Source organism: Triturus cristatus, chromosome 6, assembly GCF_964204655.1.
Source record: "Triturus cristatus chromosome 6, aTriCri1.1, whole genome shotgun sequence".
Classification (NCBI taxonomy): Eukaryota; Metazoa; Chordata; class Amphibia; order Caudata; family Salamandridae; genus Triturus; species Triturus cristatus.
In genome coordinates this window covers 440,187,127-440,207,988 of record NC_140589.1, presented here as the reverse complement: position 1 = coordinate 440,207,988, position 20,862 = coordinate 440,187,127, and the positions used below count along the sequence as shown (strand labels likewise).

The following is a 20,862-nucleotide window of genomic DNA, read 5'->3' as shown; positions in this document are numbered from 1 at the left end:
GATCGCATCTCTTTTGTCATGTGCCACTGTATTTGTAGATAGGACTCCAAAGGAATTCTTAATGTGGTGCCACACGGTACAGATGCATCATATTACCCTAAATGCATGCTACACATTGGCAAATACCTCTGTGATAATATGAGAAATCAAAGTACCTAAGCACTCCCAATAACAATCAACCTAGAGTGTTTCCACCCTTCATATTATTTCATAGTTTCCTCAATTAGAAGACAAGAGCCAGATGTTTGTTAAACGAAGCTTGTATTTGAATCAGGAAAAACAGCCGACACTTGTTTCATCACACAGGTTACTTTTTCAAGGCTGTAATCACATATGTACAAGTATGTCACTTGCTAACATATTTAGTGTATATATATTTCTAAAATTTTAAGTACATTTATTGTGCATTTAGCATTATATCGTGCCCAAACTCAAGCCGTGTCCCCATGCGAAGAGTGATTTTGTATGAGTTCATGCTATCCATTTAGGTAACATACAAACTATGTGCAAAGCAATAGAAAAGCAGCCGCAAGCAGTGTAAAGGTGAGTACTTGCTGTGCACACCCTTGTTAAGGGTGGAAGGAGACGAGACAGATTGTTGCCAAGCTAATAGTGTATGTGATCATCGAAGTGGAAAACCTAGAACCTGCATCAAAGAATAGAGTGAGAAAGATCAAACTCAAGGATTCATTTGTCATTTAACCGACATATTGGTCAAGTAGTCAAAATCCTGTAGGATGCTGAATATAAGTCGAGATATGTTGTTAAATGCTAAAGACTGAAATAAGAGAAAAAGTAGTGTGGTTAGTCATCTGTCAGTTCCAGTATATGGAGAGACATATTCATCATGTGTATCTCTGATATCGGACTTACAGTTATAGTTAAAGTTTGATTATGTAGTCTGAATGTAGCAAAAGCGTCCAGCTATCCAAATATATATCCTTAGTGCTGAGGAGTGCATCCCGGATGGTCAATCAACCATCAAGAAAGTTATCCTAAAGAGAAGTGATAATGCTATAAGAAATTCTTCCATTCAATTGCCGCCTGTTAGTTCCAGTAAATTGGGAGAGACATATTAGTTATGTGTGTCACTGACAAACAACTTACAGTCATGGGTAATGTTCAATTATATATTCTAAGTTTAAGGAAAGCATCCAGCTGTCCAAATTGTATATCATTAGTACTGAGAAGTGGATCCCGGATGGTCCAACAATCAGCGAGAAAGGTATCCTAAAGGGAAGTGGTAACGTTAGAAATAATTATTCTCTTCAATGTAAATTGTATAGAACTGGTCCCATCTCGGGTTAATGAAGGAAGTGAAAGTGTAAAATTCCCACCAGGGGAAGCAGATTTCGTCCTTCTGTTATAGATCGCTACCGGCTAATGAAAACATGGAGAGCCATAATAAGCCTACTGCATCTGGAAAGAACCATATATCAGGCAAAGTAAGTTGGTAATATATTTCATTATTATGTTGCATAATGTAACATGGCATTGACATATTCCTAACCATTGTCTATGTGTACCGGAAAAAACACAATTGTATTTTCAAGAAGAAATTCCTGTCCGCCTTGTATGGTGTAAAAGATAAAATAGTCTCCCTCCATTTATTACATTGAGTGCCTCCTGTACCATCAATAATGTCTGTCAGTGGCAGAATAATCCAAGACAAGCCATGAACTGATCGGTATTTGGAACCATCAAGTACCTAGTAAGATTAGAAATCTGCAAAAACATTTACTATTTTTGGTGCCCAATGTCCAGTGTATACGTATTTATATTAGCTGGATTTTGAAATTTTCCAAAGACATCCTGGCTATATTTATAATATGTCCCAACTGCTAACGATATGCTGCATTCAAATAAAATCTGCAAAGAAGCCCAAAATCTATCCATGATCCCCCACCGCGTAATCCCTTACCTGTGTCATGCGGACCACGTCTACTATTAGTCTCAATGTACCGGAAATGTTCGAATCGGTTGTCCAGAAATACAATTGTGTTTCATCCAGTACACATAGACAATGGTTAGGAATATGTCAAAGTCATGTTAAATTGCGCAAAGTCATAATGAAATATATTACCAACTTGTTTAAATATTTGAGGTTTTTACAGAGTGATTTATCTATGTAATCAATAAGTGTGAAAATTATCAATATGTCTGACTTTGATGACAGTAGAGATAATCTCTTGGAAGAACTGTTTAATATGAATGCTGGCGTCAAACATGTTCCTAGTGTTGGTTTAGCACAGGAAGGTCTCAGAATTAAATTTGAAGGCTTGAACGCTTAAAAAAGCAGGAACTCTCATGTTGGTGGGATACCACCATCCTACAAAGATATTTGGACATCAAACAAATCCCTAGGGGACTAAGGGTGGTGATTTTCCCATCTTTTGATGATTTAGGGGCTGACTTATTGAAAGAATGGGAACATCTGATTACATCTTCATCCTTTGGTATGATAGAAATACTAATTAGAGATGCTAATACCAAAAGAGAAAAATTGCTGTTGGAAATCAAGGACCTAGAGGAAGAAATTAGACAGAGGAACCTACCTGAAGCAGTGGATACAAATTAGAAGATTCTAAAAGGGGTACTACAAAATCATCAGCTATACATAAAGGACAAAAAAATGCGCAAACTGAAGCCTGATGATAATGATTATAAAAATGGAAGGGTATTTACTTATGCAAGTAAATTTGATAATGTCAATACCAATAACAAACAAATCATGAGTACCAGATCAGAGGGAGGCGTTTTAAATAAGGCTGTATCAAGTGAGACAGATCTTTCAAACATTGCTAGCTTTACGAGTGAAGAGTCTAATACATCAGCAGGGCCATCTACTAGTGCCAATGTAGGACAATCCGACTCTTTTTTATTGGAGATGGAAAGATTCAGGAAAGGTACCAGACAGAGACCCAAAAATCAGGATCTAAATCCAAAAAGACAAGAACAGGCAAGACAAGAGGACAGAGGGAGAGTCAAAGGAAAGGAAAGGATGACAACAAGATCAGTGCCCAAAACAGTACAGAAATGAATGGGAAGAAATTACCCAGTCCATCTAATTGTGTGAATGACAATGTAAATGTTATAAATCTTTCTATGTGCTGGATGCAAATGAAATAAAAATTTTGAGCAAAGGTTTGGGATTCTGTCCTGCTTCATTACCTAACTTTACAGATTATCACATTGGTCTCTTTAAATATATGAGAAATCTTTAATTAAAAAAAAAAATTCAACAGAAGTTACATTGAACCTATTCCATCCAGAGGTTCATCCTTATGTGAAGTAACGGTTAATGATGTGAAAAATATACAACTCCTCCTATCCCTAGAACAAAGTGGGACTTCTGATCCAACTATCACTCAGATATTATAGGATATAGACATTAATATGGAGGTTGACATAAACAGTGGGTTAAAGTTCAGGTCCCGCTTTAACCAAATTTGACTACGGATAATGTTATTGACATGTTTTTTGCACAAAGTCACACAAGAACTATATAGACTGGAGGGTGAATATCAAAATAAACAAAAGCAGGCCAAACAGAATATCAGCAAGGAGGAGAGGGAGGCACTTTACAGAATCTCTAAGAATCAAAACGTAGTGATTAAAGAGGCTGATAAGGGGGGAAATGTAGTTATCATGAATAGGAAAGATTACATTTCAGAGATCGATCGACAATTGATGGACTGCTCAGCATATGAGACAGTCAAATGTAATCCTATGAGTAATGTAACCAGTCTCAAAGAAAATAAATTGGTACTTTGGAACACTCAAGGACTGATTACTGAAGCAGAATGTAGATATCTCTTCAACCCCACACCTACAGCAGCTTGCATTTACATTCTACCTAAAGTTCATAAGGGGAACACATTTCCACCTGGTAGGCCCATTATTTCTGGGATTGGCTCCCCAACAGAAAAATTGTCTGAGTACATCGATCTATTCTTACAACCTCTGGTACAGAATCTTCCCTCATATCTTAGGGATACGAAGGACTTACTAAGTAAAGTGGAAGACTTTGAGTGGACAGATGGTCATCTTCTTGTCACATTGGATGTGAGTTCTTTATATATATGCATCCCGAGAGAAACATTTTCTAGACATCAGAGATGCTAACTTACGTGAACACAACATTATGCTCATCGACTTAATAACCTTAGTCCTAGAAGACAACTTTTTTCTACATGAAAGCAAATGGTTCAGACAAACAAGAGGAGTGGCAATGGGCGCAACATTTTTGCCATCATTTGCAAATCTTTACATGGGCCTATATGAGAGGATCCATGTTTGGAGACATTGTCCAACCGTCTACACTGAACACATTATTCTGTGGACTAGATATATAGACAATGTGCTTCTTTTCTGGTCAGGCACAGAGGAAGATTTGATTAGCTTCATCAATTTTCTAAATGACAACATTTTCAATGTACATTTCACATATCAGTCAAACAACAAAAGTATTGACTATTTGGACACAACATTATATGTGGCAGGACAGAACATTAGATTCAAGGTATTTCGTAAAGAAACAGCATGCAATTCTGTTCTGCATGCAACCAGTGCCCATCCCCAAATGCAGATCAGATCAATCCCATATGGGGAAATGATCAGAATAAGACGTAACTGCAGTACAGACTATGATTTTGAACTTGAACTTGAGAATCTAGAAAGGATATTTATGAATAGAGGCTACTCGGGACAGACTCTGGCCTCGGCCAAAAAAAAAACTTGCAAGGTAAAATGATCTGACTTGCTACGTGACACACAACAGACACAGAAAACAAATAGAAAAGACCGAAGAAATAAACTTGCTTTGGTGGTTCCCTACAGTGCAGCCAGTTCGGATCTCTTTCGGATTATGAATAAACATTGGCATATACTTAGAATGGATGCCACTTTAAATAAAGTAAATACAGCTAAGCCAAACATCATACACAGCAGGGGGAAAACACTTAAACATATGCTGTGCTACAGCTATTTAAGACCTAAGCTTACCAATACTTGAATGCCCACACCACCAATTGGTTTTCATAGATGCGGACAATGTAGTGTCTGTCACTTAGCAAAAAACAAATTAACTGTATTTAAATATAATAAACATAAAACATATAAAATAATGAATGTATTACCTGTAATTCAAAATATGTGGCATATTGCATTGAATGCTGCTGTGGTATGATATATATAGGCAGCACCATACGCCCCTTAAAAGAACGCATTCAAGAACACGTTCAAGCTATAAGAAATAAAAATCTGGAGTACCCATTGGCTGTACACTATAATGATCAACATATGACAGAGGGCAAAATAAACATTGCCTTCCATGAATTGAGAGCCTAAAAATGTCCAACAGAGGTGGAAACAAGACTTTACACCTAAGACAGCTGGAAAACAAATGGCTAATTAAATTAAGAGCAGCGGATTTGGGTCTCAATTTAGACAGGGAACGCCATACCTTTTTATAGGTTAGGTCTAATGAAATCTGGAAAAAGGGGCGACATGGAAATGTACATTTGTAAAATGTTTCTGTTTAACCCCTTCCCTGCTCATGACGGAACCGTTCCGTCATGAGCCACGGTTGTCGTGTGCTCATGACGGAACGGTTCCGTCATGACAATCCTGCCGGCGGCCGCTCCGCCTGCGCGGCGCTGTTTCCCCGCCTGTGCGGGGCGACAACGCAAATGGGCGGAGTCATGACGGAACCGTTCCGTCATGAGCACAGCTCAACTGTGGCTCATGACGGAGCGGCTCCGTCATGAGCACAGGCCCGCCGCGCTGCCCCCCTGCCCCCCCCAGCGCTGCAGCGGAATGTCCGCAGCAGCGAAGGGGTTAATAAAGTTTGATGCTGCCCTGCCAACTGTAAAATAGCAAGATAGTGTTTCAAAATCATATGAATTGGCTTGGACAACAAAGGATTTCTTTTCTTCTGTTCTGCTTTTTGTGCAGATATATAATGTTGGAATACTTTGTGAACATTGGAAAACACAAAAAAACACTCAAGTTGTTACAAAGATATAGAGTTTTAGCTATGGTGTATGGGCTGTTTCTATCTTTTCCTTGACTCTATTTCTTTATCTATGTTATTAAGAAAAACTTTATGAGGATATATGCCTCAGCGTCATAGACTTGGTAGAAAATAACTGGGACTTTAATATATGATCCCCAATTAAAATATTAGGACCACCAGCTTTGGTCTTCAGAAAACGTAGGGAAGTGTGCTACAATGGACGATGTTTTGTTCTACTCCTTGAGGCATCTTATTTTTGCCTTATGTGATAAGCTTTCCCACTTATTTGGATTATGAATATATAGTCCAGTTCTTGTGACTTTAAAACATGTCTCCTACTTGCATTTTTTACTATTCAAATATGGCGCTTAAAGAACTGAGCTACTTCTCTTTCCAGTCCACTTTTATTACGCGAGCTCATTTGCTATAACATGAGCCGAGTGAAAAGAGTCACACTTTAACTCTTCATCTAAATTTGCGACGAAAACTCATGGAAAGGTACGTGATAAGACTGAGTAAATATATTACTCGTACTTTGCCAACTGTTGTCTGTCTTTCGATGGGGCATCGGAACATGGCGGGAGGACTATTTTGCGTTTTTTTATTTTCTTTCTCCGTTTTTTTATTTTCTTTCTCCGCTTTCCGTAATGCCGATCATGACTTGTTCTAAAATAAACATTTCCCTTATACTCAAGACTGACACAAACTGGGATAACTATATTTGAGGATATGATTTGAAACATGGTGTCAGTTAAATAATTGAGAAGCACCTTAAATATGAAGTTTTACGTGTGTTTATGTTCATTGCCTATTTTTTCTCTTTGTTGCTTTCCGTAATGCCGATGGCGACTTGTTTCATTAATATTTCCCTCACGCTGGGGACTGATACAAACTGGGATGATTATATTTGAGGATGCAATTAGAAACATGGTGTCAGCTAAATAATAGTGAAGCACCCGGATTATGAAACATTACGTTCGTTTCTGTCCATTGCCCATCTTTCTACATACTATAAGTGCAAGCAGTTATTGGAGACAGTAAATGTTTCTTCCATCTAGAAATACTATTCAATTCATACAACAGCAGTATTACTGGGACAATTGTCAGTAACATATATATCAATTATGTATAGGTTTATCATGATCTGGAGACAGTGATTACCGAAACGGAAGCTGTATGATCCGTGGTGTTCAAAATTAGTGATTAATCGAGGGAAACATACTACTCGGTTGTTTTTTTTTTTATTCATTCGACCGACCATGGATTAAACGATTGGACTCATCGATATTTATTAGGTGAGATAGAGTAGTTACAGGTAACATTCTTTTCTGCATGTAGCCTCTGGTGGTAGTTTCTGTTTATATATCACACTAGATACTTGGTCCTTGGTGGTGGTTACAATTTTGCTAGTCCGAATAACACGGAACTTGGTTGTTATAAGAATGTGTGTTTGTGGTAATGCATTTAATTTTATAAAATGTCAAGTAGGAGGACTTTTATTGAGAAATATGATATTTCAATTGGTTTGATGCCAGTTTTAGTTGATGATTGCAATAAGAATTAGTTAACATGAGCTTATTGAAATTGTCAAAAAATGTATGTTGTTTTTAATGGATTGTTATTGTATGTTCATGTGTTGTTTGCAGCCTTTGGAAAGTCTGTTTGGACGAAACACGTGTCGGCTGTTTTGTACTTATACTTTGTTTCTAAAAGTAAAATAAAGAAGTATGGAAAGAAAATCCTGAAGCAACTTGTGGACTCCAATTGATGTACGCGAATAAACAGTGGAATCCAGCTTCACTGGTTTAGAAATCATTGAGTGTGCCTCGGCAAGTGCGTGACAAATATTACCAACTTCCTTTGTCTGATATATGGTTCTTTCCATCAGATGCAGGAGATTATTATGGCTCTCCATGTTTTCATTAACCAGTAACGATCTACAACAGAAGGATGAAATCTGTTTCCCCAGGTGGGAATGTTGCACTTTCACTTCCTTCATTAACACAAGATACTACCTGTTCTATACAATTTACATTGAAGAGAATAATTACATTATCACTTCCCTTTAGAATACCTTTCTCACTGGAGGATAGACCATCTGTGATCCACTTCTCAGTACTAAGGATATACAATTTGGACAGCTGGATGCTTTTCTTAAACTTAGAATATACAATCCAACATTACCTATGACTGTAAGTCATTTGTCACTGACACACATAACTAATATGTCTCTCCCAATTTACTGGAATTGACAGACGACAATTGAATGGAAGAATTTCTTATAACATTATCACATCTCTTTAGGATAACTTTCTCTCTGGTTGATTGACCATCCGGGATCCACACCTCAGCACTAAGGATATAAATTTGGATATCGGGACAGTTTTGTTACACTCAGACTACATAATCGTACTTTAACTATAACTGTAAGTCTGATATCAGAGATACACATGATGAATATGTCTCTCCCATTTACTGTAATTAACAGATGACTAACCGCACTACGTTTTCTCTTATTATCAGTCTTTAGCGGTTAACAACACATCTTGACTTATATCCGTCATCTTACAGGATTTTGACTACCCAACCAATATTTTAGGTCAGTTAAAGGACAAATGAACCATTGAGTTTGATCTTTCTCTCTCTATTCTTTGGTGCAGGTTCTAGGTTTACCACTTGGATGATCACATACACTATTAGCTTGGTGACAATCTGTCTCTTCTCTTTTCACCCTTAACAAGGGTGTGCACAACAAGTACTCACCTTTACACTGCTCACAGCTGCCTTTCTAATGCTTTGCACATAGTTTCTATATAATGTAAATGGATAGCATGAAATAATACAAAATCACTCTTCGCATGTGGACACGGCTAAGGTTTCTTTTCCTTCCTTGAGTTTGGCCACGATACAATGCTAAATACACAATCAATGTATATAAAATTTAAGAAATATATATATATATACACTAAATATGTTATTTACTGATATACTTGTAAAAATGTGATTACAGCCTTGAAGAAGTCACCTGTGTGATGTAACTCGTGCCAGCTTATTTTTCCTAATTCAAATACAAGCTTTGTTCAACAAACATCTGGCTTTTGTCTTCTAATTGAGGAAAGCATAAAATAATATGAAGGGTAGAAACACTCTAGGTTGATTGTTATTGGGAGTGCTTTGGTACTTTGATTTCTCATGGAAGAATGACTTGGGTGAGCTACCGGTACATTGACGAAATAGTATAGTAAGAGGGGGAGGATTACCATTTTGGAGAGGACAATTTTAGCCATGATGGCCAGGGGTAGCCCTTTCCAGAACTTAATCGAGATTTGAGGGCTCTGATGGCCCATTTCAGATTGCCCTCAAAGAGGACATTCTGTGAGTGGTATAACTAGATTCTGAGATATCGCACCGTTTACTGCCCCAGCCAACAGGGTGCAGCCTAGTCAGAGTTCTTGTGGCGGTTCATCATGGCAGAGGGGGAAGACATGAGACTTTGTCCAGTTCACACGCAGCCTGTTGCTGCCTCAAACTCTTGAAGGGTTGTGTGTTTCTGTCCAGCACCAATATTAATGTTAAATAGGTACAACAACAGATCATCAGCTTAGAGCGACACTGCATGGGTTGTCCCAACTAGCCAGGTGTCCCATTGTTCTTCCTCTGCTCTAAGGTGGATGGCTGCATGTTAAATGGTGATGGCAAACCGGATGGGGGAGACAGGGCAACACTGACGGGTGTCGCACAATATTGGGAAAGGGACAGAAAAGAGGCTGCCGAGTTGCCCTCTGGATATTGGGTCAGTATAAAACAACTTTGTGCATGCAAGGTGATGCTCACCAATGCACAGCTTGGCCAGGACCTGGAAAAAGTAGTCCCAAGACAACATGTCAAATGCCTTCTCTAGGACTTGTATTAAACTCGTAGCATGGGGGAATTTCAACACATCTGGTCCATTACATGGAAGAATCGTCGCAAATTATTGGAAGTACTGTGGACGTGGATGAACCCATTCTGATCTTGGTGTATGATACTGCGCATTATCTGGATGTAGCGATCTGCTAGTATCTTGCACATTATTTTATAATTAGCTCCCACAATGGGTATGGGCTGGTAGGAAGACAGGTGGGTGGAGTTTCTACCTATCTTCAGCAGGAAAGAGATGAGGGATTCCTGAAGAGATGGTGGGAGCTGCCCTGTGTCAAGGGCTTCCTTATATGTGTCTGCAAGTTTGGGGCCAGATGGACCGGGAAGCGGTAATATTATTCCAGCGGCAGTCTGTCCATACCTGGCGTTTTATTCTGGGTTAGAGCATGGATGGTCTTTTTCACCTCCTTTACTGTGACATGGGCGTCAAGTTCTTCATGATCGAGTGCTGAGATTCTGGTAAGGGTGAGATCTTGGCTTTGCCTTTATTCACGCTAAATGTCATGCCATTCTTTCTTTAAGGGATACATGTGCTTTAAAAACATTGTACCATCATTTGTCCCGATTATGCACAGATGTATGTTACCATCTTCAGCACAACAGGTGAAAATCAAGTAGATCAATGCTTATGGTGTGTATTGGAAACCATACCATTTCATACTATTCTTAAAATCATAATACTCCATTTCATCCATGTACAATATTAAGAACTAATCAGGAGGTAGTAGCTGCCTCCCCAGGCTTGTTGTCTGGTAACCCTGGCACTGCCTTTACCGCTCCTTGTCTCAGGGGGTCATAGAGGAATTAACAATAACCAAAAATATCCAGAGGATTTAAAGCACTGTTTACTTCCAATAATTTCCAGGACTTGACCCTAGGTTAGCACCTAAGTTGCACGTATGGTGCTGTTGGGGTTTTAAGGCAGGAACAAGTGACCAATGTAGTGATGTCACTGGGTATGTATTGCCACAAATGCTATTGATGGCATTTTGGGGAATTGATATCAATAATTATATCATGAAGCATGTTCTGAATTTGTGGACTATTCTGGTTTCTTAAACATACAAGGCATACAAGTATATGTGCTAGTATGATTCTGGAAACAGATACAGGGATAAAAAGAATGAGAAACAAAGAAAAATCCTGGAACTAAGAAGACAGCAACATATTGAATTCCTGCAAAGGAGCTCTTACACTGATAACTATCTTATTTTGGTATGTCTGGATATTTTACAAAACCATGTAGTTATACTGATCACAACAGGTTGTCATATGGTTCAGGTACAGTCAAAGTCACAAAGTACTGCTTTGAAAGTTAATGATTTGGTGCCTTAATACTACTACTACATTAGATATAAACTTCTGCTTTTAGGTTTGTGTCATTTACAGTTTTTTTTGTTTTTAAAAATAAAGTGCTGACTGACACTGATGTATTAATTGCTCTTTGTTGCATTGCTGTGCACAGAGTCTCTAGCTCACCACACCTGCCCTGAGCAAGTTATGGATGGTGATGTCTCGCTATCCTGAGAGTTAAGTGCTAAAAGGAGTAACTGGTTCCTAATTTGGGAGCCCGCAGTTGAAGGGCCCCAGGACACCATAAATGGACAACCCCAGTTATTACAACTGGGGCGCATTACCTCCTGAAACTTTGAACCTAGATGTCTTATCAGAATGTAATGCCTTTCTGATAGGTTTACATGAACAAAACACTAGTGTCAACAGCTATGCAGCAATGACCATGCACTAGGACTCAAGTAACCGCATATGCACACTATAAGTAAAGATGTAATGAAAGTCATGCACCACAGTCATGCACCAAGGACTTGAATTGGTGTCTAAATAACTTCATCTTCTGAAAGGATTTAAGAAACATATTTGAATGTCATTGATGAGGGAATGGCAATGATATGATTTGAGAAAGAGTTCCTAGGAAGAGGTCCAATTAGCAGAATAGATGAGAACTATGACGTAGCATAAGGGGATCTTGCATTGGAGGATGCTGTTCTAACTGGCTGTTAATAAACAGTGGGAAGTGGACTAACGTGATGCAAATTAGGGGTAGTAAAGAACTGGGCTAAAGATTGATCTGTAGATTAGTCTTGCACTGAACCTGTACTTGACTGACACCCAGCTCCAGTGTTGCATGCATCTTAAGGTGTGTGACCTGTTCTGCAAGTTAGAGATTGCCAATGTGATAACGTGTGTTGCATTTTTCTTAAGTAGTTGAAATCAAACTACTGAGGTGATGAAGGTGATGAATGATCACATGCTCATAATGGAGTTAAGCAAAGATCCTGAATCTCTGGTGATGGGCTAAAGTCAAAGTGTTGAGTGAGACATAGAAGCAGAGAAGTTCAGTTTTCAATGGATTAAACAATTGGGAGCAGGGGTTTTCACATGTCTGGTAGCCATTAAGAGTACTAACCTTGCACTGGTCCATTATCCATAATTTCTTTCATAATTTGTGATTCCTAGAAAAGTGATAAATAGATGTGATGCTAAAGGAAAATACATACATGCTATACATTCAACTTGAAATAACCTTTATCAGAATTAAATACTTGAAGACCACATCAAGCACAGCATGTACTGAGAGTAATGATTTAATGCTGCATCAGTAATTCAGCAAACCTTTGTAAATATGTTAACATCTAAGGATCAGTATTGTAATATACATCATTTTTCAGGCATTTTTCGAATTTTCAGCAGTTATATTAGTTGAGCTGGTTTTGGAATTGTAAAAGAAATCCAGGTATGGTGACTAGCTAAGACAGTAAGAGAAAGAAAAATTCTGTAAAGCCTAAAATAGGTTGGATCAGTAAAATAAAATGGTACAAGAACATGCCTTAAGTTTCTGTTTGTTTGATTATTGACTATTACTTAAAATGAAGATCTAGGTCTTGATGATTACTGACATTTTTCTGATTCTTGGGGATAAGTTTTTTGAATATGCAGAAAAAGCTTCCCAATACTTTCAAAATAAGGATTATGAGGGATATGGTAATGCTGTAGGTTTGATGTACAAGGAATGTAGACATGTTATCGCAAGCTCTTAGACATCACAGACATATATTCGAATGTTTCCTGAAATCAGGACTACAAGCAAAGTTGCTCTGCTGCATAGAATGAAATGGAGAGAACAGAAATGTGCCCTATCTACTAAGATAGGGCACACTTAGGTGTTCGACACAGGTAGGGTCCTGCCTACACCTCAACCCTGGTGGTGTAGTGGAAGAGCACTCTGCTGTTCCGCTCTGTTCTGTGTCCTCTGTGCCAGTTTTTCTCTTTTTGCTCTTTCTGTTTTGCCCTTTCGGGTTTGCTCTTTCTGTTTTTCTCTTTCTGTTTTGCTGTTTCTGTTTGTTCTTTCTGTTTAAGTTTTTCTCTTTTTGCTCTCCCTTTTTCTCTTTTGCCCCCTCTTTCTATTCTGATCTTTTTTTTCTGCGCTCCCCACCGCTGCTGCCCCTGTGGCCTCTCCACCCCAGCATGTCACTTCCACCTCCCAGCTGACCACCCTCCCTCCTCCCCGTACTTAATGGAGGACGCTGCACAGCTACGCAGTGGATGCGCCCAGCAGGCACGCCACTGGCAGGCCGAAGGAGTGACAGGGGCAAAAGCAGAGGCAAAGCTCTTAAATCCGGTTCACCCTCCGACACTTGTCTAGAGAAAATACTGGCATCCATTGCTGAGGTGATTAACCCAGCCATTAACTTGGTTCTGAACACCTCCCTGTCAGAGTGGCTAATGCCTGAGAGCTGGAAACACGCAAAAATTCTCCCGCTCTTAAAGAAACCTTCGGCAGATCCACTGGAAGCCAGTTTTTGCCGGCAAATATCCCTGCTGCCTTTCTTTTCTAAGGTATTGGAGAAATATGCAAATACATTCACCACGGAATATGTGGAGGCCAACCATTTACTGCATCTGAGTCAGTCAGGTTTCAGAGCAAACTTCAGTACTGAAAAGGCCTTACTTGAAGTCTCTGAATCTATTAAAACAACACTCGATAGAGGTGGCAATGCGGTACTGGTATTATTGGAACTATCCGCGGCCTTTGATACCGTGCCCTATGATAGACTCCTGCAAAGACTTCAGGACTGCGGTATTGGTGGCACGGTACTCAGATGGTTCACCTCCTTTTTAAGTGGCCATCATCAAACAATGTGGTCTCCTCCGTTCTTGGCCCCCATTCCCCCATGAAAGTAGGAGTCCCACAGGGCTCGATTTTGAATCCGACTCTTTTTAATGTATATATGCCCCCCCTTGCGAACCTAGCAGAGGAACATGCCGCTAAAATAGTATCCTACACAGATGACATGCAACTGCTGTTCACCTGCGATAAGGGAACCGTGTTTAGAGGCAGTGGGATAAACGCCTGCCTGACGGATGTGTTCTCTTGGATTAGGCGTACCCAACTGAAATGCAATCAGGAGAAGCCAGAGATCATTTTCTTCGGACCCAATCTGTGCGAGGCCTGGCACCAATGAAGGCCACTGGATATGTCCCCCCCTGCAACCTCAGTAACCACCGTGAAAAGCCTTGGGGTTAAGCTGGACGCTGACATGTCCATGAAGGCTCAGAATCAAACTGTGGCCGTCACCTGTTTTGAACTATTGAAAATGCTAAAGAACATTCTTCCCCTGCTTCTGGTCCCACACAGGAAGATGGTAGTCCAGGCCCTGATTGTATCAAGGCTGGACTACGTCAATGTCCTGTACTTGGGCCTACCTGATTATCTACTAGGTCGCCTGCAGGTGTTCCAGAATGCGGTGGCCAGGGCTATTCTTATGGTGGGCCCCAGGGCGCATATGACCCCCTACTTGAGATCATTGCACTGGCTACCGGTCCGGAAGAGGATCCATTTTAAAATATTAAAGCTCTAGTCTTGGCCATTAAGGCCCTCCACGTCTCAGGAAAAGGATTCAGCGCTATGCCCCACAACGGACCCTGAGGTCTTTTGCACAGCACTTGTCGACCATCCCAAGGTTTTTCCACTCCCGTATGGGTGGTTACTCCTTTCAAATAGTGGCATCCCAGCTATGTAACAGCTTGCCACTTTCTCTTAGACATGTGCAGGATCTCCTTGTCTTTAGGAAAAAACTCAAAAGCTGGCTATTCCAACATTAGAACTAAGCCTACCTGCTTTTGTGTACACTGCCTGTCCAGCAGTCTTTATAGCGCCAGGACACTCTGTGGAGTAGCCGCGCGCTTTATAAGTCCCTCGTTACATAGTAGCAAGAGGCAAGCCTGTCTGCACCTGTCCGTGAGCTAACCACGACCAGGGCCAGGGACCCTGGTCCCCTGACCTGCTGCCGTTATGACGCCAGCACCTACACGCTCTCAACCCCAGACTAGCAACAACTGCCAAGCAACACCTAAGGCCCGATCTCCTGCCAACACTGCCGCTGCACCTTCACTCAACTCCAGACCCCAGCAGTCCCCCAGCCCACCGGATGCCAGCACACATGACCCACTGAACTGCATCTTCCTCAACGTGCGCTCCCTGCACAGACACGCCATAAAATCTGGGACCCCCTCAACACTCACACACCAATGTTGCCTTCCTCACAGAGACCTGGACCAATGCCAACTCCGAACCCAACATTGCAACCGCCACCCACGACAGATGCAAGATCCTGAGAAAAGACAACCCACCCACCCAGGAAGAGGTTTTGACATCATCCACAAAAGCTCCCTCCGCATGACAACCACAGACCGGGACAATGCCTCGCCCCCTCTCCACTTCCACATCCAGACCAACCCCAAAACGACGCTCCGCGTAACCCTCGTCTACAGAACACTTGGCCCCGGCACTCCTTTCATCAACATCATTGCAAACTTCATCGCACCCCACGCCCTTGCCTTCACAGACTACCTACTACTTGGAGACCTAAACTTCCACCTGGACAATCATGATGACCCCAACACCACCGGTCTCCTAGAGAACCTCACCAACATAGGACTGAAGCAACTTGTCTCTGCCTCCACTCACACAGCAGGACACACACTCGACCCTGTCTTTGCAGGAGGAAACAGCGTCTTCATCAGCCACACCGCAGAACTGCTATGGACGGACCACCACTTCATCCATTTCTCCTTCAGAAAACTCACGCACACAAGCACGCATGCCACCTCCCATGCAGAAGCTGGAACAAAGCAACTGAAGAACACGTCACCTCTCCCTCACCAGCACTCCAACCCAAAGATGCCAGACGCCAACACCATGGCAAAGCAACCTCCACCGATGGGTCACCAACTGTGCCAACATACTTTCCCCCCTCCAGAAGGTTACAGGATGACACAACAAGAAAGCAAGCTAGTTTACCACGGCACTCAAAGAATCCAAGCCCTCCTGCCAATGACTTAAAATAAAATGGAGAAACCGCAAAACCCCTGAAATCACCACCGCCTACAAAACAGCCACCACAACACACTACCAACACATCAAATCCACAAAGAAGAACTTCCTCCTAGACAGAATCCTCTCCAATGCCCACAACTCCAAGGAACTCTTCTCCCATCATACAGGAATTTGCCAAACCCGACAGCGACACAACAGATTTCCCACCCTCCCAAGACCTCTGCAACAGACTCAGATCCTTCTTTCACCTCAAGATCATGACACTTTATGACAACTTCGATGACCGAGACCTTTGCACCGCCGCAACCCCCACACCCAGTGATGCCACCCAACAGACCCTACTCTCTTGGACCCCGCTCACGACAGAAGACACTTTAAAGACGTTGAAGAGCATCCACTCTGGAGCACCCTCAGACCCCTGTCCATCCCACATTTTCCACAGGGCTGCCACAGCCATCCCAACCGAGTTACGTCGAACAATCAACTGTTCCCTCAAGACCGCCACATTCCCCAACAAATGGAAGCAAGCTGTGGTCAACCCCCTCCTGAAGAAAACCTCCATACACCCGACAGACCTCAAGAGCTTCAGGCCCATCTTGCTGCTCCCATTCGTGGCCAAGGTCATCAAAAAGGACGTCAACACCCAGCTAGCACAATTCATCGAAGCCAACAACATCCTAGCATCTCCCAATCCAGATTCTGTAGCAACCACAGCACCGAGACTGCGCTCCTCGCCTCTACTGATGACATCAGCGCCCTCCTCCTCCAAGGCCAAACAGTAGCCCTCATCCTCCTGGACCTATCAGCAACCTTCAACATCATTTCCCACCACACACTAGCCACAAGACTCCATGACACCGGCATCCGAAGAAAGGCTCTAGACTGGACTCGCTCATTTCTCACAGGCAGAACACAGAGTCAGACTCCTGCTCTACCTCGCAGAATCAACAGAGACCAGATGAGGAGTACCCCGGGGATTCTCCCTCAGCCCCATCCTCTTCAACATCTACATGGCCCCTCTTGCATCCATCGTCAGACACCACAGGCTTAACTTTGTCTCCTATGCCAATGACACCCAGCTCATCCTCTCCCACACCAAGGAATCCATCATCACCAGGCACAACTTCCAAGAAGGGATGAAGGATGTAACAACCTGGATGAATAACAGCTGCCTGATACTCAACTCAGAGAAAACAGAAGTCCTTATCCTCGGCTCCACCCCCTCAGCTTGGGATGATACCTGGTGGCCCTCCGCCCTCGGAAATCCACCCACCCCGACAGACCATGCACACAACCTCAGCATCATATTAGAATCATCGCTCACTATGAACCGCCAGATCAACGGTGTCTCCTCTGCCTGCTTCAACACCCTCCACATACTCAGTGAAACATTTAAATGGATACCCTCCGAGTCCAGAAAGACGGTCACACACACCCTCATCACCAGCTGACGGGACTACAGCAACTCCCTCCATGTCGGAATAAACAGAAAAATCCTCTGCAAGCTCCAGAACGCTGCAGCCAGACTAATCCTTAACATCCCTCAGCACAACCACATCACGCAACACCTCCGCGATCTCCACAATACCTCAAAAACCGTCTCTTCTTCCACGCCTACAAGAGAAACCTTCATTTAGCTGACCTCTCACTGGCCACCGTCCCACGCTTCTACAGGAACAGAGCGGGTGAATAGTCCATCTCATACCTTGCAGCCAAGTCCTGGAACAGCCTACCCCTCCACCTCCGGCAAAACCCTATACTGCTCCAGTTCAGGTAAGACCTCAAGACCTGGCTCTTCAGATTATGCCAATGGAGCCGCACATACCCCCTTAGCGCCTTGAGACCAGAAGGGGTGAGTAGTGCACTTTACAAACACCTGATTGATTCATTGACTTATCCTTCCTCCTTGTGTTGGTGCACTGTGTACTACCTAGTGACAAGGCAGGCACTCTTTCGTCATGCTGCAAAGGTGTCTGCATTATGGGAAGGATTGTTTTTGTTCCTGCACAAAACATTTCAGAGAGGCATTTTCCTCTTTCTGTGGGTAATGCAGAATGCGTCACATATAGAAATAGGACATAACAAGGAGAAATAAGACTTTTCTCTTTGTTATGCCATCCACTTTGCCACAATCCCAGGTTACAAACCTTTGTACATTTGGAATTGTGTCAAATGAATGGGTGGATGCATGGAAACACCAATGCTCTACCCATGAAACAACTATAAGCTCAAATAGCAATGTAACAAGGGGCAAGCAGCTTCATGACATAACAGTTTGTTACAAAGCCACGCACAATGGTCCCTTGTGTGGTATTCTAAATCTCACTGAAGCCTTTGTGTTATCCTTGCGTCACCTTGCATGATGCAAAGACAGCACAAAGGCTTAGTAAATGTAGGCCTGCATTCTCTACATTAGAACCATGTTTCTAGGAATGACTCAAGACTATGAAGTTCTTTTTTCTCTACTTCAGAGGTAAAAAAGAATATATTCGTTTTAAAGGTGTGAGAAAATGCTCCTTCTTGCATGGTGACCCCCATTTTTTGCTGAATGGTATTGCTGGTTTTTAGACATGTACAGTTGGTGCTAGCCTCCTAGGAAGTTGCAGGTAGTCTTCTGGAAGCTTTTTGTTTCCCTGTAGCTCAAACAGGAAGTCAGCCAACTGACCCTTGGAGTCAGTCTGGGTAGCTTAGGTTCAAGACCAGCAGGTCCAATGTTTTTTTTCAATCAGCAGGGTTCCCTATTCCTCAGTCAGCAGCCAGCCCTTCTTCTGAATCGTCACAGGCCCAGGAGTGTTCTGGTGAGAGGCTCTGAAGATGCTAGATTTATACCCGGTGCCAGCTTTTTGTGTGGGGAATTCCTTTGGCCTACTCTCAGAACTGGTTCTGGTCAGTTCTTCCCCTTCCCCTTCCCCTGAGATTGACTCCAAACTGTCTAGGGTGAGAAAGGCAAGGGTAGGCCTGGTGTTTGCTTCTTTTGAAGGCAGGGCCCTTTGAAGTGCATTCAGGGCAGGGCAAAACTCTTGCCTAACCATTCAGAGAGGAAGTCACTCTCCCCCTACACCTATGCTTTCTTCGTTTCCATGTCTGGAAGCAATAGACAAAACACAATACGAGTGCCATTCAGTCATGTGTCCATGGACACAGACAGAAAGGCACATTTGGTTTAGGCAGAATAATGCTAACTTTCTAAAAGTGGCATTTTCAGAATAGAACTTAAAAGCCAACATTATCATTAAAGAGGATTGTCAATTACATTTAATGTTTCCATATATCCCAAACTGAAGTTAGCACTTATTAAATATAATAAGGTAACCCAGTGTTTGTTCATGAGAGCGATAACCTTACAGCAGTGAAAAAATTACTTTAAGGGGTTTTCCATGCTAGGGCATGTAAAACGTAATCCTGCATGTCCTACTTCTTAAATACCATACACCCTGCCCTATGAGCCTTTAAGGTCTACCTAAGGGATGCCTTTTAAGTATTAAAAACAATGGTTTAGGCCTAGTAGAGGTTTATTTTGCCAGTTCAGAATGAAAGTTTAAAACTGCACTACATGTGCAGTGGCAGGCCTGCAACATTTTACTGTGCTACTTTAGTGGGTGCACAATAAGTGCTGCAACCCGACTAGTATCTGAATGTACAGGACCTGTGCATTTGTAGTACCATATACTATTGACTTACAAGCGAATTATGCATAGCAATCGGTTGTTGGCCAATTTTACCTAGTTTTCAGGGCAGAGCACAAGCACGTTTCTACTGGGTAGCAGGGAGAAGGTTCACAAAGTCCTAAAAGCCAACAAAATTGGGTTAAGGGAAGGAAGGCAGAGGAAGGGAAAACTCTGGGATGACCCACCAGAAAGGGACTGGACTTTGCTTTTGTCTTCTGCCTGACAACCTGAGAGTTTCTATGAGCTCCAACTGAGGTCCAGGAGGCTTATGGTAATTGGGCACCAGAAGAAGTTTGAGTACTTTTTGAAAACTTTTTTTCAGAGCTTAAAGGCAACCGAAAAGTACCTGAATTGCAGTCCACAGTGTCAGATTGTATTTTAGGTTTGTCCTAAGTGAAGAAAATGTTTTTGCTCAGAAAAACAACATTGTCCCTTTTAAGATTGGCACTTAGACACTTTTTTGAACTTCCCTACTGGTAGATCTTATCCTAGTAAAGACGTATCGTCTTACACCTGAGGAGTACTAGTAGAAGTTCAGGGACGTCCACAAGAATTCTCCACAAACTTGGGCAGATTCTGTAGACATCTCATTGAAACAACTAGAGGGTGGGGTGTTATATGATGGGCTATACAATTTGATTGTGGCAAAGCACATCTTGGGTAATTGTTCTTTAGTGTACTCCAAGCTGACTAAGCCTAAGAAGCTTTAGGGAGCAGCCGATGTATGGGTATGTACTATGGTGCCCAAAAAATGTAGGTGACCTCAAGAAGGAAGGGGGCAGGCCCAAACTAAGGAAACAATGGGAGCAACAGGTTTCCAATAAAAAAAGCTCCTTGAGGCCCTACACTTCTGAAAAAGGAGAACAGTTGTAACACACTCCTGGAAATCAGGGAAGTGGAAA

The 20,862-nt window shown here is 42.0% G+C and overlaps 1 protein-coding gene across 2 annotated transcripts in view; it reads right to left on the bottom strand.

The window, feature by feature from the left end:
* Positions 1-20,862, bottom strand: part of TINAG (tubulointerstitial nephritis antigen) — an 806,666-nt gene that overhangs the window by 74,855 nt on the left and 710,949 nt on the right. The window contains exon 8 of one of the 2 annotated variants that reach the window (XM_085610863.1): positions 12,363-12,408. The exons of the other annotated variant lie outside the window; for it this stretch is intronic. Coding sequence (XP_085466989.1) covers positions 12,363-12,408 — 46 coding nt within the window. The remainder of the gene's footprint in view (positions 1-12,362; positions 12,409-20,862) is intronic. 2 annotated transcript variants of the gene reach the window in all.